Source organism: Prinia subflava, chromosome 35 (assembly GCF_021018805.1).
Source record: "Prinia subflava isolate CZ2003 ecotype Zambia chromosome 35, Cam_Psub_1.2, whole genome shotgun sequence".
In the NCBI taxonomy this organism is placed as follows: Eukaryota; Metazoa; Chordata; class Aves; order Passeriformes; family Cisticolidae; genus Prinia; species Prinia subflava.
Genome location: NC_086281.1, coordinates 856,314 through 880,517, shown reverse-complemented (window position 1 = coordinate 880,517; position 24,204 = coordinate 856,314). Strand labels below are relative to the sequence as shown.

The 24,204-nt window shown below is 49.1% G+C and overlaps 1 protein-coding gene across 1 annotated transcript; it reads left to right on the top strand.

Moving 5' to 3' along the window:
• The first annotated feature begins 20,555 nt into the window (after positions 1–20,555).
• LOC134563264 (uncharacterized) lies at positions 20,556–22,679 on the top strand. Its single transcript, XM_063421127.1, has one exon. It carries the CDS (start codon positions 21,052–21,054, stop codon positions 22,291–22,293), a length of 1,242 nt encoding a protein of 413 aa, XP_063277197.1. The 5' UTR covers positions 20,556–21,051; the 3' UTR covers positions 22,294–22,679.
• The last annotated feature ends 1,525 nt before the right edge of the window (positions 22,680–24,204 follow it).

Here is a 24,204-nt window from a genome sequence, read left to right as displayed (position 1 = left end):
CCCCGGGAATTGTCCCGGGATGGTGGGAATTGTCCCCGGGAATTGTCCTGGGATGGTGGGAATTGTCCCGGGATGGGGGGGACGTTGGATGTCTCCATTATTCCATGATTTTATGATTCCATGATTTTCTGATTTTTCCGACTCCACGATTTTCCAATTCTCTGATTCCACAATCCCACAATTTCCTATTACTCCATGATTTTCCCATTCCACCTCTCTCCAATTCCACGATTTTTCCACCATTCCCTGTTTTTTTTTTTATCCCACCCTTTCGCCATTCCCTGATCCTGATTTTTGCCCTGCTGAATCCGAGAGCAGACAGGGAATTTCACCACCTCCCACCTTTCACCTGGAATTTTGTGCAACATTCCCGAGGGAATTCTCCTCCTCAGGTTGGAGCCCCTTGGGGAGGGACCGGACACCTCCACCTGCCCGGGGCGTTTTTATTTCAGCACCAAAGAAAACAAAGAAAACAAAGAAAAGATTTCTGGAATTTTCTCCGTGCCAAATTTAAACCCTGAACTTGCAACACCGGCGGGATTAAAACCCTTCCCATGGCTGGCAGGGAGCCAAAACCTAAACCTAAACCTAATCCTAAACCCGATCCTAAACCCTGTCTGGAGATCAGGAGATGCAGCCTGACCTTAAACCGGTTTGGATCCGGTCTGGAATTATTCCGGAGGTCACCAAGCAGCAACCTCAGCACAAAAATTTTGGATATTCCCTAATATTTCATGGATTCTCCTGATTTTTCCCCCCTGGATTCGGGATTTCTGTGCACACAGGGGAGGATCCAGGGGACTTTTTGCCCCTCATGGATTTCATGGATTTTTCCCAATTTTTTCCCCTGGATTTGGGATTTCTGTGCACACAGGGAGGATCCAGGGACCTTTTGCCCCTGATGGATTTCATGGATTTTTTCCCCCCTGGATTTGGGATTTCTGTGCTCACAGGGGAGGATCCCCGGGACCTTTTGCCCCTCTGGATTTCATGGATTTTTTTCCCCCTGGATTTGGGATTTCTGTGCACACAGGGGAGGATCCACAGGAACTTTTTCCCCTGATGGATTTAATGGATTTTTTCCCCCTGGATTCGGGATTTCTGTGCTCACAGGGGAGGATCCAGGGACCTTTTGCCCCTGATGGATTTCATGGATTTTTCCCAATTTTTCCCCCCTGGATTCGGGATTTCTGTGCACACAGGGAGGATCCAGGGACCTTTTGCCTCTCATGGATTTCATGGATTTTTCCCGATTTTTCCCCCATGGATTTGGGATTTCTGTGCACACAGGGGAGGATCCACAGGAACTTTTGCCCCTGATGGATTTCATGGATTTTTCCCAATTTTTCCCCCCTGGATTTGGGATTTCTGTGCTCACAGGGGAGGATCCCCGGGACCTTTTGCCCCTGATGGATTTCATGGATTTTTCCCGATTTTTCCCCCCTGGATTCGGGATTTCTGTGCACACAGGGGAGGATCCAGGGACCTTTTGCCCCTGATGGATTTCATGGATTTTTCCCCCCTGGATTTGGGATTTCTGTGCACACAGGGGAGGATCCAGGGACCTTTTGCCCCTGATGGATTTCATGGATGTTTCCCAATTTTTCCCCCCTGGATTTGGGATTTCTGTGCACACAGGGAGGATCCAGGGACCTTTTGCCCCTGATGGATTTCATGGATTTTTTCCCCCCTGGATTTGGGATTTCTGTGCTCACAGGGGAGGATCCAGGGACCTTTTCCCCCTCTGGATTTCAGCCGTGACTCAGGAGCTGCCGAACCGGCCCGGCCTCGCCCATCCCTCCCTGTCCTGTCCAGCTCCGGGGCTGGACACGGCGCTGAACTCATCAAACAAAAGGTTTAATTAGCACCTGCTGGATGACTTAATTAACCTGGATGCCTTAATTAGCACCTCCAGCGTCTCCCCGGTATCGGTCTGGGGTCTGTCCTGGAGCTCGGTGGTTTTCCCTGGAAGTGTCCAAGGCCAGGCTGGTTTGGAATTCTGGAATGGTCTGGGTGGGAAAGGGACCCTAAACTGGACTTTAAGGTTTGGAATTCCCAGGTTTAATGAATCCCTAATTTCTTTTCTTCTTGAAAAGCTCCTGCTAATTCCCAGCCTAAATTAATTCCTAATTTACTCTCTTCTTAAAAACCTCCTGCTAATTCCCAGACTAAATTTCCCCCTAATTTATTCTCTTCTTGAAAGTCTCTGCTAATTCCCGGCCTAAATTTAGTCCTGATTTCTTCCCTGCTCCTGCTAATTCCCAGCCTAAATTTATTCCTAATTTAGTCTCTTCTTGAAAACCTCTGCTCATTCCCGGCCTAAATTTAGTCCCGATTTCTTCCCTGCTCCTGCTAATTCCCAGCCTAAATTTATTCCTAATTTAGTCTCTTCTTGAAAACCTCTGCTAATTCCCGGCCTAAATTTAGTCCCGATTTCTTCCCTGCTCCTGCTAATTATCAGCCTAAATTTATTCCTAATTTAGTCTCTTCTTGGAAACCTCTGCTCATTCCTGGCCTAAATTTCCCCCTAATTTCTTTTCTTCTTGAAAGTCTCTGCTAATTCCTGGCCTAAATTTAGTCCTGATTTCTTCTCTTTTTGAAAACCTCCTAATTGCCAGCCTAAATTTATTCCTAATTTAGTCTCTTCTTGAAAACCTTCTGCTAATTTTCAGCCTAAATTTAGTCCCAATTTCATCCCTGCTCCTTGAAAACCTCCTGCTAATTCCCGGCCTAAATTTACCCCTCATTTCTTTTCTTCTTGAAAACCTCTGCTAATTCTCGGCCTAAATTTAGTCCTGATTTCTTCCCTGCTCCTGCTAATTATCAGCCTAAATTTATTCCTAATTTAGTCTCTTCTTGGAAACCTCTGCTCATTCCCGGTCTAAATTTAGTCCCGATTTCTTCCCTGCTCCTGCTAATTATCAGCCTAAATTTATTCCTAATTTAGTCTCTTCTTGAAAACCTCTGCTAATTCTCGGCCTAAATTTAACCCTAATTTCCCCCCCGGGGCTGTGATTGCCTCACTGAAACCCCAAAGCTCCTCCAGCTCCATCCCATCAAAGCTCCCGATTCCCATTGCTCCATTCCCCCTCTGGAGCTCGGGAATGACCTCGGGAATGACCTCGCAGGAGTTCAGGGAGTTCAGCTTTTCCCAGCTTTTTCCAGGGCCTGCTGGAAAATGGAGCAGCCTTGGGGAGGAATTGGGAAAGGGGGACTCGGTTCAGCCTTCCCTGACCTTTGGAAAAGGAAAAAATCCCTTTTTTTTTGGGATATCAGCTCCTGGTGCTGCTGGAAAAGACAATTATTGGTCTTGGAGCTCAAAAATAAATGGAATTTATCTTGGATTTCCTCCTTTCCCGGAATTCCATAAGCCGGGGTTGAGTTAATTATCAAAATAATTAAAATTACAACCCCGGCCTCGCCTTCTGCACGGGGCCAAACCCCAAAATCCCAGGATTTTGTTCCCCTTGGAATCGCAGCTGAGGGATGGACCCCACATAGAGCTGAGCTTTGCAAAGTCCCAACCCTAAAGCCGGGTTTAACCTCCCCCCCCCCGAGCCCGGCCCAGAACAAAGAGCTCCTAATTAGCATAACCAGGAGTTAATTAAGTAATAAATAAGTAATAAAAGGGTGAAGCAAGAGGAATTTCAGTTCTCTTTTTGCCCCGAGCGAGGTTAAATCGCCCAAAATTGGGAATTTGAGGGGAATTTTTCTGTCCGCAGGTCTTTAATTAAAAATTAGAGCGTTTGCAGTTCTTTAATTACAAATTGGAGCGTCTGAGGTCCCCACACTGCCCAAAATCCTGGAGTGGAGGGGAATTCTGGGATGGGTTGGGAATTCTGGAATGGTTTGGAATCGTGGAATGGTTTGGAAATGTCAAATTCTTTGGAATTCTGGAATGGTTTGGAATCAGGGAATGGTTTGGAAATGTCAAATTCTTTGGGATTCTGGAATAGTTTGGAATTCTGGGATGGTTTGGAAATGTCAAATTCTTTGGAATTCTGGAATGGTTTGGAAATGTCAAATTCTTTGGAATTCTGGAGTGGTTTGGAATCAGGGAATGGTTCAGAATTCTGGAATGGTTCGGAATTCTGGGATGGTTTGGAGCTCTGGGATGGTTTGGAATTGTGGGATGGTTTGGAATTGTCAAATTCTTTGGAATTCTGGAATGGTTTGGAATCAGGGAATGGTTTGGAGCCCTGGAATGGTTTGGAAATGTCAAATTCTTTGGGATTCTGGGATGGTTTGGAATTGTGGGATGGTTTGGAATCGTGGAATGGTTTGGAATTGTCAAATTCTTTGGAATTCTGGGATGGTTTGGAATTCTGGAATGGTTTGGAATCGTGGAGTGGTTTGGAAATGTCAAATTCTTTGGAATTCTGGGATGGTTTGGAGCTCTGGGATGGTTTGGAATTCTGGGATGGTTTGGAATCAGGGAATGGTTTGGAAATGTGAAATTCTTTGGAATTCTGGAGTGGTTTGGAATCAGGGAATGGTTCAGAATTCCGGAATGGTTCGGAATTCTGGAATGGTTTGGAGCTCTGGGATGGTTTGGAATTCTGGGATGGTTTGGAATTCTGGGATGGTTTGGGTTGGAAGCTTCCAGGGATGAGGAATCCACGGAATCACCCGGATTCCCCCACAGGGAACAACTCCCACCCGAAAATCCCCCCCAAATCCCCCCTCTGTCCCCCTGACCCCATTCCCTGCTCCCTGTCCCTGCAGCTCCTGAGGGAAAAATTCCCAAAATTTCCCTCTCCAGCTTCCCCGGAGCCCCTGCGGATCCTGGGAGGGCCCGGGGCTGAGCCAAACGCGAGGTTTAAAATTTCCTGGAGACACCGAGAGAGAAGGAGGGAGGATCCAGAGGGAGGGAGGATCCCGAGGGAGGGAGGATCCCGAGGGAGGATCCCGAGGGAGGATCCCGAGGGAGGGAGGATCCCCAGGGAGGATCCAGAGGGAGGGAGGATCCCGAGGGAGGATCCCGAGGGAGGGAGGATCCCCAGGGAGGATCCCCAGGGATTTTCCCGGTTCCGCCAGCGCGGGCCGATGCTGCGCTCTGGTGGTTGGGGACACTTTGGGGACACCATGGGGACACCCGGTCCTGTTGTCCCCTCGTGGGAAAAAGGGGACACTGAGGGGCTGGAAAAGGGACTGGAGAAGGGAATGGAGAATTCCTGAGGGAGCTGGGAATGCTCATCCCGGAGAAAAGGGGGATCCAGGGGGGATTTGGGATCCTCCAAGGGGGATTTGGGAACCACCAGGGGGGATTTGGGATCCAGGGGGGATTTGGGATCCTCCAGGGGGGATTTGGGATCCAGGGGGGATTTGGGATCCTCCAGGGGGGATTTGGGATCCTCCAGGGGGATTTGAGATCCTCCAGGGGGGATTTGGGATCCAGGGGGGATTTGGGATCCAGGGGGGATTTGGGATCCTCCAGGGGGGATTTGGGATCCTCCAGGGGGGATTTGGGATCCTCCAGGGGGATTTGGGATCTGATCCCAGGGAACGGGGCCGGGACAGGAGGGAACGGCCTCGAGCTGGGATCAGATTGGAAATTTGGGATGATTTTTCCATGGAAAAAGGGTTGGGAATCATCGGGAGGGGCTGGGGGATCCTCATCCCTGGAGGGGTCCCAGGAATCCCTGGAATTCATAAAGGCACCGAGCAGATTTTTAGTGACTCAAGAAATTCATGTTCTGGGTTTTGGGGTTATTTTTTGTTTCAAAACAAACCCACGAAGGTGCTGAGCACATTTTTAATGACTTTTAAAAATTCATTTTTCTGGATTTTGGGGATATTTTGTGTCCCAATAAACCCATGGAAATGCAGAGCAGATCTTTAGTGACATGAAAAATTCATTTTCCTGGATTTTGAGGATATTTTGTGTCCCAATAAACCCTGGAAAAGCTGAGCAGATTTTTTAGTGACTTTAAAAAATTCATCTCCTGGATTTCGGGGATACTTTATGTCCCAATGAACCCATGAAGGTGCAGAGCAGATCTTTAGTGACCTGAAAAATTTAATTTTTCCTGGATTTCAGGGTTATTTTTTTTTCAAAACAAACCCACAAAGGTGCTGAGCACATTTTTAATGACTTTTAAAAATTCATTTTTCTGGATTTTGGGGATATTTTGTGTCCCAATAAACCCATGGAAATGCAGAGCAGATCTTCAGTGACCTGAAAAATTTAATTTTTCCTGGATTTCAGGGTTATTTTTTTTTCAAAACAAACCCACGAAGGTGCTGAGCACATTTTTAATGACTTTTAAAAATTCATTTTTCTGGATTTGGGGGTAATTTTGTGTCCCAATAAACCCGTGAAAATGCTGAGCAGATCCTTAGTGACCTAAAAAATTTAATTTTTCCTGGATTTCAGGGTTATTTTTTTTTTCAAAATAAACCCACAAAGGTGCTGAACACATTTTTAATGACTTTTAAAAATTCATTTTTCTGGATTTTGGGGTTATTTTGTGTCCCAATGAACCCATGGAAATGCAGAGCAGATCTTTAGTGACCTAAAAAATTTAATTTTTCCTGGATTTCAGGGTTTTTTTTTTTTTCAAAACAAACCCACGAAAGTGCTGAGCACATTTTTAATGACTTTTAAAAATTCATTTTTCTGGATTTTGGGGATATTTTGTGTCCCAATAAACCCATGGAAATGCAGAGCAGATCTTTAGTGACCTAAAAAATTTAATTTTTCCTGGATTTCAGGGTTATTTTTTTTTCAAAACAAACCCACAAAGGTGCTGAGCACATTTTTAATGACTTTTAAAAATTCATTTTTCTGGATTTTGGGGATATTTTATGTCCCAATGAACCCATGAAGGTGCAGAGCAGATCTTTAGTGACTTAAAAAATTTCATTTTTCCTGGATTTTGAGGATATTTTGTGTCCCAATAAACCCCTGGAAAAGCTGAGCAGATTTTTTAGTGACTTTAAAAAATTCCCCTCCTGTTTTCCTGAGGGTTCTGTGAGAGATAAGAGCTGGAATCAGTGAGGAAACCCCGCGTGGCTTTTGGAGGACGATGAATTTCGGTGTCACCTGAGAGTCACCGGGGCCACATTCCCGCCGCTCCGGGGACAGGTGACAGCCCCGGGGACAGGTGACAGCCCCGGGGACAGGTGACAGCCCCGGGTGACAAAAAATCCTCCGGGAGGTGATCAACATCCTCCAGGGCGTGTGACATCCCGGTCATCGCCTCCTTATCTCCCAGAGATCAAAACACTCCGAAAATCAGGGGAGTTTAAAAATAAAAATGAAAAAAAAATCAATTAATTAAATTAAAAATCTTAACGTCATTAAAATCTTAAATAACTAAAAATCTGCTCAGTGTTTTCACGGGTTTGTTGGGACACAAAATATCCCCAAAATCCAGGAAAAATGAATTTTTTTAGGTCACTAAAAATCTGCTCAGCATTTTTGTGGGTTCATTGGGACACAAAATATCCCCAAAATCCAGACTGTGAATTTTTTAAATCATTAAAAATCTGCTCAGCACCTTCCTGGCCTCATTTTGAAAACCCAACAACCCCAAAAATGCCAATTTGGGGCCGAGAGGGACCAGGACAAACCCAGGGCCAGCCTGGGTGACACCAAATTGGAGCCCAAACCCCCAGGGAAGGGGCAGGGCCAGAGAATTTTAATTAATTTTAATTATTTTTGATTAAAAGCTGCGGTTTCTGTCAGCTGGGAGGAAGGGCAGGGTTTGGGGTTTGTGGTCGGGGGAAAGGGCCCCAAAAAATTCGGGAAGTTTGGGAGCTCCTGGGGAATCGAGCCCCACGCAGAGGGAAAAGGCAGAGAGGGAAAATCCTCCTTTAATTTTTATTCTTTGTTATTTATTCTTTATTCTTTTTATTTTTATTTATTTATTATATATGTATTTATTATATATTACATAATATTCTTTGTTATTTATTCTTTATTTGTTATTTTATTTATTTATTATGCATTTATTATATATTTATTCTTTATTATTCTTTATTCTTTTTATTCTTTATTCTTTTTATTCTTTATTCTTTCTTATTTATTCTTTGTTTGTAATTTTATTTATTTATTATGCATTTATTATATATTTATTCTTTATTTCTTATTCTTTATTCTTTATATTCTTTATTCTTTATTCTTTCTTATTTGTTCTTTGTTTGTTATTTTATTTATTTATTATGTATTGATTAATTACATATTTATTTATTATGTATTTATTTATTATGTATTTAATAATGATATATTTATTTATTATATATTTATTCTTTATTCTTTATTCTTTATTCTTTATTCTCTATTAATTGTTATTTATTCCAAGGGATTTTGTGGATAATCAGCCGCCCCCACCACACAATGGGAGATTTTTTTCCCCCTATTTTTTCTCTCAGCGGATCCAAATTTTGCCCAAACAGCCCCAAAACCGAGGTGAGAACCCCACGGGAAAAACCCGACCCCAAACCCCACAACAACCCCAAAAAAACCCCTGGAAAACCCCAAAACGACCCCCCAAAAAAACCCTGGAAAACCCCAAAACGACCCCAAAAAAACCCCTGGAAAACCCCAAAACGACCCCCAAAAAAACCCCTGGAAAACCCCAAAACGACCCCCCAAAAAACCCCTGGAAAACCCCAAACCCTCCCCATCCACGGCTCCAGCACCCCCCAAAAAACACCCGGGGAGGATTAATTACCCCGAGGTTAATTAGTCCGAGGTTAATAATTACCCTGCCGCGGAACCCGTCATTGTCCGGGATGAGTCGGCGGCTCCGAGTCACCCCAAAAGGGCCACGGGGGTTTTTGGGGCGGCCCCATAAAAACCCCGCGGGAGCCGGAGCGGGGCGCCCGCGCTGGAACCGCTCCCGCCGCGGAGCTGGGTGAGAGAGGGGCGCGGAATTCCCGGGAAATCGGGGAAATCGGGATGGATCGGGATGGAGAGGGAGGGATTTTCCATCCCAAAAAGGAGTGAGGAGGGTGGGATGAGGAATTCCCGGGAAATCGGAGAAATCGGGATGGATCGGGATGGATCGGGCGGGATTCCCCATCCCAGAGAGGAGCGGGGCAGGCGGGATGCAGAATTCCATGGAAATCGGGATGGATCAGGATGGATCGGGGGTGATTCCCCGTCCAAAAGAGGAGTGAGGAGGGTGGGATGAGGAATTCCCGGGAAATCGGGGAAATCGGGAGGGATCGGGATGGAGAGGGAGGGATTTTCCATCCCAAAAAGGAGTGAGGAGGGTGGGGTGAGGAATTCCCGGGAAATCGGGGAAATCGGGAGGGATCGGGATGGATCGGGAGGGATTCCCCATCCCAGAGAGGAGCGGGGCAGGCGGGATGCAGAATTCCATGGAAATCGGGATGGATCAGGATGGATCGGGGGTGATTCCCCGTCCAAAAGAGGAGTGAGGAGGGTGGGATGAGGAATTCCCGGGAAATCGGGGAAATCGGGAGGGATCGGGATGGAGAGGGAGGGATTTTCCATCCCAAAAAGGAGTGAGGAGGGTGGGATGAGGAATTCCCGGGAAATCGGGATGGATCGGGATGGATCGGGATGGAGAGGGAGGGATTTTCCGTCCCAAAGAGGAGTGAGGAGGGTGGGATGCGGAATTCCCGGGAAATCGGGATGGATCGGGATGGATCGGGCGGGATTCCCTATCTCAAAAAGGAGTGAGGAGGGTGGGATGAGGAATTCCCGGGAAATCGGGATGGATCGGGATGGATCGGGCGGGATTCCCCATCCCAGAGAGGAGCGGGGCTGGCGGGGTGCGGAATTCCCGGGAAATCGGGGAAATCGGGATGGATCGGGATGGATCGGGAGGGATTCCCTGTCCCAAAAAGGAGTGAGGAGGGTGGGATGCGGAATTCCCGGGAAATCGGGGAAATCGGGAGGGATCGGGATAGATCAGGATGGATCTGGGGTGATTCCCCGTCCCAAAGAGGAGTGAGGAGGGTGGGATGCGGAATTCCCGGGAAATTGGGATGGATCGGGATGGATCGGGATGGATCAGGATGGATTGGGCTGGATTCCCCATCCCAAAGAGGAGTGAGGAGGGTGGGATGCGGAATTCCCGGGAAATCGGGATGGATCGGGAGGGATCGGGATGGAGAGGGAGGGATTCCCCATCCCAGAGAGGAGCGGGGCAGGCGGGATGCAGAATTCCATGGAAATCGGGATGGATCGGGATGGATTGGGAGGGATTCCCTGTCCCAAAGAGGAGTGAGGAGGGTGGGGATGAGGAATTCCCGGGAAATCGAGGAAATCGGGAGGGATCGGGATGGATCGAGAGGGATTCCCCATCCCAGAGAGGAGCGGGGCTGGCGGGGTGCGGAATTCCCGGGAAATCGGGGAAATCGGAATGGATCGGGATGGATCGGGATAGATCGGGAGGGATTCCCCGTCCCAAAGAGGAGCTGGGCGGGAGGGGTGCAGAATTCCCGGGAAATCGGGAGGGATCAGGATAGATCAGGATGGATCTGGGGTGATTCCCCGTCCCAAAGAGGAGTGAGGAGGGTGGGATGCAGAATTCCATGGAAATCGGGATGGATCGGGATGGATCGGGCGGGATTCCACATCCCAAAGAGGAGTGAGGAGGGTGGGATGCGGAATTCCCGGAAATCGGGCGGGATCGGGATAGATCAGGATGGATCAGGGAGGGATTCCCCATCCCAAAGAGGAGCGGGGCTGGCGGGGTCCGGAATTCCCGGGAAATCGGGAGGGATCGGGATGGATTGGGAGGGATTCCCCGTCCCAAAGAGGAGTGAGGAGGGTGGGATGCGGAATTCCCGGGAAATCGGGGAAATCGGGATGGATCGGGGGGGATTTTCCATCCCAAAGAGGAGTGGGGTGGGTGGGGAAGGGGTTGGGGTTGGGGAGATGCCAGGGAAAACAGCGGCTCATTTTGGGGTGGGATTGGGGGATTTCAGGGAGAAATCCAGAGTGGTTTTTTAGAAAAAATAACTCCTCGTTTTGGGGTGGGATTGGAGGATTTCAGGGAAAGATCCAGGATGTCTTAGAGAAAAAAATAGTGGCTGGTTTTGGGGTGGGATCTGGAGTCGGTTTTAGAAAAATTAACTCCTCATTTTGGGGTGGGATTGGGGGATTTCAGGGAAAGATCTGGAATTGGTTTTAGAGAAAATAACTCCTCATTTTGGGGTGGGATTGGGGGATTTCAGGGAGAAATCCAGAGTGGTTTTTGGAAAAAAAACCTCCTCATTTTGGGGTGGGATTGGGGGATTCCAGGGAGAGAACAGACGTGGCTTTAAAAAAATACCAGCTCGTTTTGGGGTGGGATTCGGGGATTCCAGGGAAAAATCTGGGGTGGCTTTGAAGAAAAGAACTCCTCATTTTGGGGTGGGATTGGGGGATTCCAGGAATGGATCCGGAGTGGTTTTAGAAAAAAGAACCCCTCGGTTTGGGGTGGGATCGAAGCAGAGATCCAGGGTGACTTTGGAAAAAATAACCGCTGGTTTTGGGGCGGGCTCGGTGTTTTCCAGGGAGAAATCCGGATCCAACCCCGCCCGTGTCCTGCCTGTCCCCCCGCGTGTCCCCACCATGTCCTGCTACCTCCACCAGCGCCCCGTGGCGCTGTCCCCTGGTGTCCCCTGCCCCTCTCAGCGGTGGCACTCCACGTCCTGCATCCCCCAGGCCGCGTCCTCGGGCCTGTGCCAGCAGCAGAGCGTCACCCGGGCCGTGCCGCGCCAGCTCCTGGCACCGCCCTGTGTCCCCCATGTTGTCCCCAGGAGGGTGACAACAGGCGTGCCACACCAGATGGGGGTGACAACCGGTGTGTCACACCAGATGGGGGTGACACAGTGCGTGCCACACCAGGCAGGGGTGACAACTGGTGTGCCACACCAGATGGGGGTGACACAGTGCGTGCCACAGCAGCAGAAGGTTGTCCCCATATGTGCCACCACCTGTGCGCCACAGCAGCAGAAGATTGTCCCTAGATGTGCCACCACCTGTGCGCCGCAGCAGCAGAAGATTGTCCCTAGATGTGCCACCAGCTTCGTGCCACAGCAGCAGAAGATTGTCCCCAGGTGTGCCACCAGCTTCGTGCCACAGCAGCAGAAGATCGTCCCCAGGTGTGCCACCACCTGCGTGCCACAGCAGAGCATGGCGGGCGGCGCGAATGTCACCGGTGTCACCCACTACGTGCCACAGCAGCTGCAGGTGCCACAGCAGTGCCAGCCCGTGCCACAGCAGCAGCAGCAGGTTGTCCCCAGGTGTGTCACCACCTGTGCGCCGCGGCCACCGTGCGTCACGCGGGGTGTCCCGCTGCAGCAGAGTGCCACCAGGTGCGTCCCCCAGCAGCGCGTGGCCGTGTGTCCCCAGCAGGGTGTCCCCAGGTGTGTCACCTCCTGTGTCCCCCAGCAGTGTGCCACCCACAGCGTCTCGTACCAGTGGGTGACGGCGCCTGTCCCCCGGCCGTGGCAGAGCGTCGCCGGTGGTGTCACCCAGGGGTGGCACGGTGGGTGTGTCACCAAGGGTGTCCCCCAGCAGTGCAGGACAATCTGTGTCCCCCAGCAAAGTGCCACCAAGTGTGTCCCTCAGCAGAGCAGGACAATCTGTGTCCCCCAGCAGAGTGTCACCAAGTGTGTCCCCCAGCAGAGCAGGACAATTTGTGTCCCCCAGCAGAGTGTCACCCAGTGTGCCCCCCAGCAGAGTGTCACCAAATGTGTCCCCCAGCAAGGCATCACCAAATGTGTCCCCCAGCAAAGTGCCACCAAGGGTGTCCCCCAGCAGTGTGGGACACTCTGTGTCCCCCAGCAGAGTGCCACCAAGAGTGTCCCCCAGCAAGGTGTCACCAAATGTGTCCCTCAGCATTGTGTGACTAAGTGTGTCCCCCAGCAGTGTGGGACAATTTGTGTCCCCCAGAAGAGCATAACCAAATGTGTCCCCCAGCAAAGTGCCACCAAGTGTGTCCCCCAGCAGTGTGGGACAATCTGTGTCCCCCAGCAAGGTGTCACCAAGTGTGTCCCCCAGCAGAGTGTCACCCAGTGTGTCCCCCAGCAGTGTGGGACAATCAGTGTCCCCCAGCAGAGCATAACCAAATGTGTCCCCCAGCAGTGTGTGACCAAATGTGTCCCCCAGCAAAGTGTCACCAAGGGTGTCCCCCAGCAGAGCAGGACAATCTGCGTCCCCCAGCAAAGTGCCACCAAGTGTGTCCCCCAGCAGTGTGGGACAATCTGTGTCCCCCACCAAGGTGTCACCAAGTGTGTCCCCCAGCAGAGTGTCACCCAATGTGTCCCCCAGCAGAGTGTGACAATTTGTGCCCCCCAGCAGAGTGTCACCAAGGGTGTCCCCCAGCAGAGCAGGACAATCTGTGTCCCCCAGCAGAGTGTCACCCAATGTGTCCCCCAGCAGAGTGTCACCCAGTGTGTCCCCCAGCAGTGTGGGACACTCTGTGTCCCCCAACAAGGTGTCACCAAGTGTATCCCCCAGCAAGGTGTCACCCAATGTGTCCCCCAGCAGAGTGTGACAATTTGTGCCCCCCAGCAGAGTGTCACCAAGTGTGTCCCCCAGCAGAATGTCACCAAGGGTGTCCCCCAACAAGGTGTCACCAAGTGTGTCCCCCAACAAGGTGCCACCAAGTGTGTCCCCCAGCAGTGTGGGACAATCTGTGTCCCCCAGCAGAGTGTCACCAAATGTGTCCCCCAGCAGAGTGTCACCAAGTGTGTCCCCCAGCAGAGTGTCACCAAGTGTGTCCCCCAACAAGGTGCCACCAAGTGTGTCCCCCAGCAAGGTGTCACCCAATGTGTCCCCCAGCAGAGTGTGACAATTTGTGCCCCCCAGCAGAGTGTCACCAAGGGTGTCCCCCAGCAGAGCAGGACAATCTGTGTCCCCCAGCAGAGTGTCACCCAATGTGTCCCCCAGCAGAGTGTCACCCAGTGTGTCCCCCAGCAGTGTGGGACACTCTGTGTCCCCCAACAAGGTGTCACCAAGTGTATCCCCCAGCAAGGTGTCACCCAATGTGTCCCCCAGCAGAGTGTGACAATTTGTGCCCCCCAGCAGAGTGTCACCAAGGGTGTCCCCCAGCAGAGTGTCACCAAGTGTGTCCCCCAACAAGGTGCCACCAAGTGTGTCCCCCAGCAGTCGGGGGCAGTGAAGATCTCCAGCCATGCCAAGAAATACTGCTCGGCCCCCAAGTGGCCCTGGTGACAGGGAGGTGACAACCCTGGGGACATCGGGATTGGGGATCTTCCTCCCGCTCCTGCCTCATCCCGCTTTTCCAGCCCTTCCCTCCCTTCCCGTGGTGACATTCCAGCTGCTTCTGGATCCTTCCACCAGGCACTGGTGGGGTGGGACTGAATTCCCGCTGAATTCCCACAGAATTCCAGCAGAATTCCCTCAGAATTCTTGCAGAATTCCTGCAGAATTCCCAGAGAATTCCTGCAGAATTCCCTCAGAATTCCCGCTGAATTCCCACAAAATTCCCACTGAATTCCTGCAGAAGTCTCATAGAATTCCCTCAGAACTCCCGCTGAATTCCCGCAGAATTCCTGCTGAATTCCTGCTGAATTCCCTCAGAACTTCCACAAAATTCCTGCTGAATTCCCGCAGAACTCCCATAGAATTCCCACAGAATTCCTGCTGAATTCCCTCAGAATTCCTGCAGATTTCCCGCAGAACTCCCGCTGAATTCCCACAGAATTCCCACAAAATTCCTGCAGGATTCCCGCACAATTCCAGCACAATTCCTGCAGAATTCCCAGAAATCGTAATTTTTTAAGCAACAGCAACAACGATAACAAAAAAAGAAGCCACAGAAGGGTCTGAGGAGCTCAGACCTCCCCGGCTCCGGGCTGATTCCGGAATGTTCCGGACGGATTCTGCAGGGCTCGGAATTTTCCAGAACATCCAGGCTCGGGCTGGGAAGGTTCAATTTGTGAATTTCTGATGGGATTGGGACGAAATTCCCTGGGAATCCCAGGATTGGAGGGGTGGGGAGGGAGCAGGGCATTCCCAAAATTCCTTGTTCCCCTGATCCCGGAGCTCCGGAGCTTCTGGAATATTCCCAGGGAATTCCCAGAGCTCAGCAAAGGAATTCCCGAAATCCAGGTGGAAAAGGAGCCTGGTGGTCCACGAGAGCCCCTTTCCCTTTGGAATGTGGCCAGAATTCCCAGGATTTTTAGCCCCCAAACCAGAATTCCCGGGAATTCCCAGTCCCAAAGTTTTTATTCTTTAATTCAGATAAAAATCAAAACTTGAAATGAAAACTCCTCGAAATAACGAGAGTTACTGCAGGGTTGGGTCATAAATGTTTCATTAAAAGTGTAATTAATGAAATTCTTTATGCTGAAGATGCGCACTGAAAATAAACTTTATTTACAAAAATGTATGAATATTTTACATATATATATATATATAAACTTAAATAAACATTCTTGTCTGACCTCGGATTAAAATCTTGTGTTTCTGCCTCTTGGTGGTTTTTTATTTAATTTTTAAAATTGTATTTAGTATTATTATAATTATTTCCTTTTCAATATAATAAATATTTAATATTGTTATATTATTATAATAATATTTAATATTATTATATTGAGGTAACGTGAAATATTTATTTAATGTGAAATATTTATTTAGCAGAAATGTTTATTTAACAGAAATGTTTATTTAATAGAAATATTTATTTAATAGAAGTGTTTATTTAATAAGAAATATTAATTTAATGTGAAATATCGGACACTTCCAGGGATGGGGAATCCATGGAATAACCTGGATTCCCTCCCAGGGAATCAACTCCTCCCCAAAAATCCCCCCCAAATTCCCCCTCTGTGCCCCTGCAGATCCCGGGAGCCTCAACATTCCCAACACTCCCAACATTCCCAAAATTCCCCAAATTCCCGGCCTCTCCATGACCTTTGGAGCTGGTGGCTTTTCCCACGGAACCTTCCAGAAAAATCCTCCTGGCGGGGCGGGGGAGAGGGGGCGGATCCCGGATTTTGGGGTCACCGGGATTCGGGGATGTTTTGGGTTGAGCCTGACTCAGCCGTGCCTCAGTTTCCCCAGCGTTTAATTGGGAATAATTACAAACCACCCCCCCCCCAATATCCCAGGAGATGAAAGGACCTCGCAAATGTTAATTAAGGAGGTTCGGGTGCTAATTAAGGACGTTTTTAATGCCAGGTCACGGTGTTAGAGCTCAACCAGGAATTAGCAGCTCTCCTTGATCCCGAGCTTCCCCAGGAATTGGGATCACGTAAAACCCGGATTATTCCGCGCTCCGACGCCCGCTTATTCCCGGAAAAAAATTCAGGTCAGGGAATTAAAAAGTTCGTTGTTGTTGTCCAGGAGAGGAGGGAGGATCCATAAAAGTGAGAGGAATCCGGGATTTGCCTTGGGGTTCCTCCCTTGAGCCCTCGGAATGTTTGGGATCGGCTCCGTGTCCCTGTGATTTCCTATGGAAATGGAATGGGAATCACAGGGCTCCCGGGAAAGCAGGAAATGGAACAGGAAATTGAGGTTGTGGGTCGGAATTTGGGGCTTGATGTGCTGAATATTCCGATGTTCCAATGTTCCAAAAATCCGAAATTCCAATACTCAAACACTCCAATATTCCAATGTTCCAATATTCCAACGTTCCAATATTCCAATGTTTAAATAATCCAATATTCCAATATCCAAATATCCCAAAATTCCAATACTCAATTACTCCAATATTCAAATGTTTAAATATTCCAATATTCCAACACTCTGATAGTCCAGAACTCCAATACTGAAATACTCAAATATTCAAATAATCCAATATTCCAATACTCCAATATTCCAAAACTACAATATTCCAATATTCCAAAAATCCGAAATTCCAATACTCAAATATTCCAATATTCCAATGTTCCAATATTCCAACACTCTGATATTCCAGAACTCCAATACTGAAATACTCAAATATTCAAATAATCCAATATTCCAATATCCAAATATCCCAAAATTCCAATACTCAAATACTCCAATATTCCAATGTTCTAATATTCCAATATTCCAACAATCCGATATTCCAGAACTCCAATATTGAAATACTGAAATATTCAAATATTCCAATATTCCAAAACTCCAGTATTCCAATGTTTAAATAATCCAATATTCCAATATCCAAATATCCCAAAATTCCAATACTCAAATACTCCAATATTCCAATGTTCTAATATTCCAATATTCCAAAATTCAAATATTCGAATACTCCAATATTCCAATGTTTAAATATTCCAATGTTTAAATATTCCAATATTCCAATATTCCAATATTCAAATACTCCAATATTCCAAAACTCTAATATTGAAATATTCAAATAATCCAGTATTCCAAAATCCAAATATCCCAAATTCCAATACTCCAAATATTCCCATACCCCAATATTGCAATGCTCCAATATCCAAATATTCCAATATTCCAATATTCCAAATATTCCCGTATTCCAATATTCCGATTGATTTTTGGAGGCATAAATGGGGTTTTTTGGGGGTGGAATTTTGGGAAATTTGGGCATTTTTTGAGGATTATTGTGTTTTTAGGGTGGTTTATTTATTCCTTCTTCACTCCCTTGCCTGCCCTCCATTGGGATTTTTTTTGAGGCATAAATGGCTTTTTTTTGACCAGAATTTTGGGAAATTCAGGCATTTTTTGAGGATCATTGTGTTTTTAGGGTGGTTTATTTATTCCTTCTTCACTCCCTTGCCTGCCCTCCACTGGAATTTTTTTTGAGGCATAAATGTCTTTTTTTTTGGTGCAGAATTTTGGGAAACTCAGCCATTTTTTGACGATTATCACTTCTTTAGGCTGCTTTATTTTGGCTTTTTCCAACCTCTGGGATTTGGGTGACCCAGGACACCCTTGGGAGCCGCACGTGGATCAGGGCCGCAATTAAAGCGTCGCCCAAGCCAAACCCAACCTCGCCGATTCCCCGGGGCATTCCCGGCTTCCATAAAAACCCGGCCGGGCCGGGCCCTTCCCGGGCACTTCTCTCCTGCTCTTCTCCCTCATGACCTGGGTAAGTCCTGGAACTCCCCAAATTCTGGGTTTATTTCCCCAAATTCTGGGTTTTATTCCCCAAATTCTGGGGGTTTTTTCCCCAAATTCTGGGGTTTTTTTTCCCCAAATTCTGGGGGTTTTTCCCCAAATTCTGAGGTTTTTTCCCCAAATTCTGGGGTTTTTTCCCAAATTCTGGGGTTTTTCCCCAAATTCTGGGGTTTTCCCCCAAATTCTGGGGATTTTTCCCCAAAATCGCGGCTCTTCCGGCCGGGGCTGTGCTCAGGAAAATCGGGATGGAATTCCATAGGGATGGTGAGGCCGGAGTGGGATTTTGGGGGGTTTTCCTGCTTTTTTTTCCTGGCTTGGCTCCATGAGGAGCTGGATCCCAGCAGGTTGCTGATATTTTTTATTTTATTTTATTTTATTTTATTTTATTTTATTTTATTTTATTTTATTTTATTTTATTTTATTTTATTTTATTTTATTTTATTTTATTTTATTTTATTTTATTTTCTTTTATTTTACTTTACTTTACTTTATTTTACTTTACTTTATTTTACTTTACTTTATTTTACTTTACTTTATTTTACTTTACTTTATTTTATTTTATTTTACTTTACTTTATTTTACTTTATTTTATTTTAATTTACTTTAATTTACTTTATTTTATTTTATATTTTACTTTATTTTATTTTATTTTATTTTCCTTTATTTTACTTTATTTTACTTTATTTTATTTTATTTTATTTTACTTTACTTTATTTTACTTTACTTTAATTTACTTTACTTTAATTTACTTTAATTTACTTTATTTTATTTTATATTTTACTTTATTTTATTTTGCTTTAATTTACTTTATTTTATTTTACTTTAATTTACTTTATTTTATTTTTAATTTTTTTCCCCCTGCCACAGCAAGCACCTGACTGAATTCCAGACAGGAAATCCCAACCCCTCCATCTCCCAAAATTCCCAAATTCCTAAAAATTCCCGGCTAAACCCCCCAGAAACGAGTGGGAGGCGCAAACAACGCCCCTAATTAAGCAGCGCTTTGTTCTAATTGCTGTTATTATTCTCCCGGCGCTGTTTTTATTGGATAAGGATTGTTTTGATTGTGGCGATAATGAATTTTCCAAACGGGTCGCACGCGTGACTCTGCCCCGGTTTAGGATTTGGGAAAAATCCTTAAATCCTTAAATCCTTAAATCCTGGAATGATCAAAATTCGGGGTGCTCAGAAAATGTAAATTTTAATTTTTTTTTTTTTAGCAGTCTACAAGGCAAATTTCTTTCTTTCCCCCCCCTTTTTTCTTAATGCTTTACTCTCCAAAAAACAAAACAAAACAAAATTGGAATGAAGCCAATTCTGCTCAAAACAATCCTGTTTAAACCTGGGAAAACTCCCGAAAACTGGAGTTTTTCTGGAATGGGATTTTTTTTCCCTGCGATTTCCAAGGAAAAAGGAGATTTTTTTCAGAGGAGAAAATCTCTCCTGACCCTCGGCACCCCAAAACTCTCCTTGTCCTCGGAACCCGAAAACTCTCCTGAGCACCCAAAAATTCCCCTGTGCACCCCAAAACTCTCCTGACCCTCGGAACCCCAAAACTCCCCTGTGCACCCCAAAACTCTCCTGAACACCCCAAAACTCTCCTGACCTTCGGTACCCCCAAACTCTCCTGATTCTCGGCACCCCAAAATTCCCCTGTGCACCCCAAAATTCCCCTGTGCACCCCAAAACTCTCCTGAGTACCCCAAAACTCTCCTGACCCTCGGAACCCAAAACTCTCCTGACTTTCTGAACCCCAAAACTCTCCTGACCCTCGGCACCCCAAAACTCTCCTGACTTTCTGAACCCCAAAATTCCCCTGTGCACCCCAAAACTCTCCTGTGCACCCCAAACTCTCCTGACCTTCGGTACCCCCAAACTCTCCTGATTCTCGGCACCCCAAAACTCCCCTGTGCACCCCAAAACTCCCCTGACCCTCGGAACCCTAAAACTCTCCTGACTTTCTGAACCCCAAACCCTCCTGACTTTCTGAACCCCAAAACTCTCCTGACCCTCTGCACCCCAAAACTCTCCTGAGCACCCAAAAATTCCCGTGTGCACCCCAAAACTCTCCTGAGCACCCCAAAACTCTCCTGACCCTCGGAACCCAAAACTCTCCTTGTCCTCGGAACCCCAAAACTCTCCTGACCCTCGGCACCCCAAAACTCTCCTGAGCACCCAAAAATTCCCCTGTGCACCCCAAAACTCTCCTGACTTTCTGAACCCCAAACTCTCCTGACCCTCTGCACCCCAAAACTCTCCTGTGCACCCCAAAATTCCCTTGTGCACCCCAAAACTCCCCTGACCCTCTGCACCCCGAGCTCTCCTGACTTTCTGCACCCCAAACCCTCCTGACCTTCGGTACCCCAAAACTCTCCTGAGCACCCAAAAATTCCCCTGTGCACCCCAAAACTTTCCTGACTTTCTGAACCCCAAAACTCTCCTGACTCTCGGCACCCCAAAACTCCCCTGACTTTCTGAACCCCAAACTCTCCTGACCCTCTGCACCCCAAACCCCCCCTGTGCACCCCAAAATTCCCTTGTGCACCCCAAAACTCTCCTGAACACCCCAAAACTCCCCTGACCCTCTGCACCCCGAGTTCTCCTGACTTTCTGCACCCCAAAACTCCCCTGTGCACCCCAAAGCTGCCCTGACCGCGGCTCCGTGGCCACACCCGGTTATTACCGGGCGGCCCCACCCGTAATTTTGGCTCCTCTTTCATCTCACGGGGAGCTCAACCCGAACCGCCGAGCCCAGGGAGGGGCCCCGGGGTGCTCGAGCAGCTCCCAAGGGTGGCGCGGCCCTTTCCGGGCTGAAAATCCGGATTTTTGTGTTCTCTCTCAGCCTTTTTGAGGGCAGAACCCGGAGCCGAGGATGGGATTTTCTGTCCCCTCCCAAACACACCCAGGGTTGAGTCACGGGCCAGAGAGGAGAGCGGGGCGTGCGGGCGAGTTTTGACGCTGAATCACCCAAAAAAACGCGAGAAAAATCAAATTTTTTGTTTTGTTTTGTTTTTTTCCCGGCAGGTTTGAGGCCGCGCTCCACCATGCACTACCCCGGCGGGCACCTCCTGCCCGGCCCCAAATTCATCACCGAGCTCCTCCCTCCGTGCCAGCCTCACCCCGAGCCCTTCGCCAACACCTGCCACCCCCTGAGCATCACCAAGAGCCCCGCTCCGCGCTGGCGCTGCTGTCCCCAAAGTGCCACCACCGCCACCACCACCGCCGCCACCACCTCGCTGCTGCCGTGCCAGCCGCTGGTCCAGCCGTGCCTGCTGCTGTGCCCGGAGCCCTGCGAGACCGCGCGGCTCCTGCCCGGCTCGGGGGGATTCGGGACCCCCCAAACGCTGCCGGTTTCGGGGAGCAGCAGGGGCGACAAGAAACGCGTGGCCCGGAGCCTCCCGCCCTGCGCTCCGCGCTGCCCCGAGCCCGGCAGGCTGCGCTTCCCCCCGTGCGGCGTCCGCGGCTCCTCGGCGTCGTGCCGGGGCCAGTGCCGCTCGCACAAGGTGGCCAAGTGGCCACTGAGTTACCCAGAGCCTTGCGGGGGCTACTCGCTGCCCCTCCGAGGGGTCACCGAGTGTCCCCCGCCTCGGCGCTCCCTCCTGCAGGGGTACCTGCACAGGTGCTCCAAGGGGTACCCCACGCAGGAGTTACTCGGGTGTTGCTCCTCGGAGCAAAGGCTGAGTAGCGCCGGAGGAGTCGCCAAGGGGGCGGAGGAGGGTCCGCAGGTCAGGGTGGTGGGCAAGGGGACCCAGGAGTGTCCCCAAGTCAGGGTGGTGACCCAGGAGTGTCCCCTGCCCAGGGTGGTGACCAAGGAGTGTCCCCCGCTCCGGGCGGTGACCAAAGTGACCAAGGATTGTCCCCCGCTCCGGGCGGTGACCAAAGTGACCAAGGAGTGTCCCCCACTTCGAGCAGTGACCAAGGAGTGTCCCCAGCTCAGGGCGGTGACCAAAGTGACCAAGGAGTATCCCCCACTCAAGGCGGTGACCAAAGTGACCAAGGATTGTCCCCCGCTCCGAGCGGTGACCAAAGTGACCAAGGAGTATCCCCCACTCAAGGCGGTGACCAAAGTGACCAAGGAGTGTCCCCCGCTCCGGGCGGTGGCCAAGGGCTCGGTGGCGCTGGAGGGGACCAAGGGCAGGAGCTGCTCTGCGCAGCACCTGAGCAGGTCCCGCTGCTGTCCCCAGCACCCCCGCGGGCCCCCCCGGCCCTCCCGCCTGGCCCCGGGCGGCTCCAAGCGCTGCGGGCACGCCAAGAAAAGTCGCTGCGCCTCCAAGTGGCTCTGGTGAGGGAGGAGAGGGAGCGGCGGGGATCGAGGCCGGGGTTGGGGCGATTTCCCCCTTCCACGGAGCTGAAATTTGGGGTGATTCCCCCCTCCATGATCCCCAAGGTTGGGGTGATTCCCCCTTCCACGGAGCTGAAATTTGGGGGGATTCCACCTCAGGGAAACCGAAGTTTGGGGTGATCCCTCCTCCACGGAGCTGAAATTTAGGGTGATTTCCCCCTCCATGGAGCCCAAGGTTGGGGTGATTTCCCCCTCCATGGTCCCCAGGGTTGGGGTGATTCCCCCCTTCCATGGAGCCGAAATTTGGGGTAATTCCCTCCTCCACGATCCCCAAGGTTGGGTGATCCCCCCTTCCATGGACTCCCGGTTTTGGGGTGACCCCCCCTCCACGGAGCCCAAGGTTGGGGTGATGCCCCCTCCATGGAACAGAAATTTAGGGTGATCTCCCCTCCATGGAACAGAAATTTAGGGTGATCCCTCCTCCATGAAAATGAAATTTGGGGTGATCCCTCCTCCATGAAAATGAAATTTTGGGTGATCCCCCCTCCATGGAACAAAAATTTGGGATGATCTCCCCTCCACGGAACAGACATTTGGGGTGATCCCCTCTCCATGGAACAGAAATTTGGGGTGATCCCCTCTCCATGGAACAGAAATTTGGGGTGATCCCCTCTCCATGGAATAGAAATTTGGGGTGATCTCCCCTCCATGAAAATGAAATTTTGGGTGATCCCCCCTCCATAGAACAAAAATTTGGGATGATCTCCCCTCCACGGAACAGAAATTTGGGGTGATCTCCCCTCCATGGAACAGAAATTTGGGGTGATTCCTCCTCCATGGAAATGAAATTTGGGGTGATCCCCTCTCCATGGAACAGAAATTTTGGATGATCCCCCCTCCATGAAAATGAAATTTGGGGTGATCCCCCCTCCATGGAACGGAAATTTTGGATGATCCCCTCTCCATGGAACAGAAATTTGGGGTGATCCCCTCTCCATGGAACAGAAATTTGGGGTGATCCCCCCTCCATGGAAATGAAATTTGGGGTGATCCCCCCTCCATGGAACAGAAATTTGGGGTGATCCCCCCTCCATGGAACAGAAATTTGGGGTGATCTCCCCTCCATGGAACAGAAATTTTGGATGATCCCCCCTCCATGGAACAGAAATTTGGGGTGATCCCTCCTCCATGGAGTAGAAATTTGGGGTGATCCCCCCTCCATGGAACAGAAATTTGGGGTGATCCCTCCTCCATGAAAATGAAATTTGGGGTGATCCCCCCTCCATGAAAATGAAATTTGGGGTGATCCCCCCTCCATGGAACAGAAATTTGGGGTGATCCTCCCTCCATGAAAATGAAATTTGGGGTGATTCCCCCTCCATGGAAATGAAATTTGGGGTGATCTCCCCTCCATTCCCAGTCCTGCCCCCCAAGCCTGATTCTCCCCCACACGGCGCCCACCCTCTGTGAAGTTCACAGAGTGAATTCCCCGTTCCAGCCCACCCCAAATTCGGATTTTCCAGCCCCGGGAAGGTTTTGGGGGGAGGTTGAGGAGCTCGGAGCTGCGTTTGCGCCCTGTTTTTACTGTTTTGGCATCAATTCCGCTCTGGTTCTACCCCTCGCAATAAACTCAGGTTGTGGCTGATTCCTGCTCTCTGCCTGATTTATTTTATAAAATATTAAAACCTCTATTTATATAGGGTTTCTAATCCCCAGTCCTGGAAAAAATCCCCTTTCGCTGTTGTTACCCCTCTCCTTTTGTGTGAAATGAGGGAAATAATCTCAATTTTAGGGCTGGGTTCGGTAGCAGGGATTTACTGTGGGGAGGGGATGATGCTCCTCAGGAATTCCTTCCCAGTATCCAAAATAAACTTTCCCCCGTCAGTCTGAGCCCATTCCATCTTTTCCTGGAGCT

Coding starts and splice junctions, on each gene's coding strand:
- LOC134563264 (XM_063421127.1), top strand. CDS start 21,052: ATGCACTACCCCGGCGGGCACCTCCTGCCCGGCCCCAAATTCATCACC.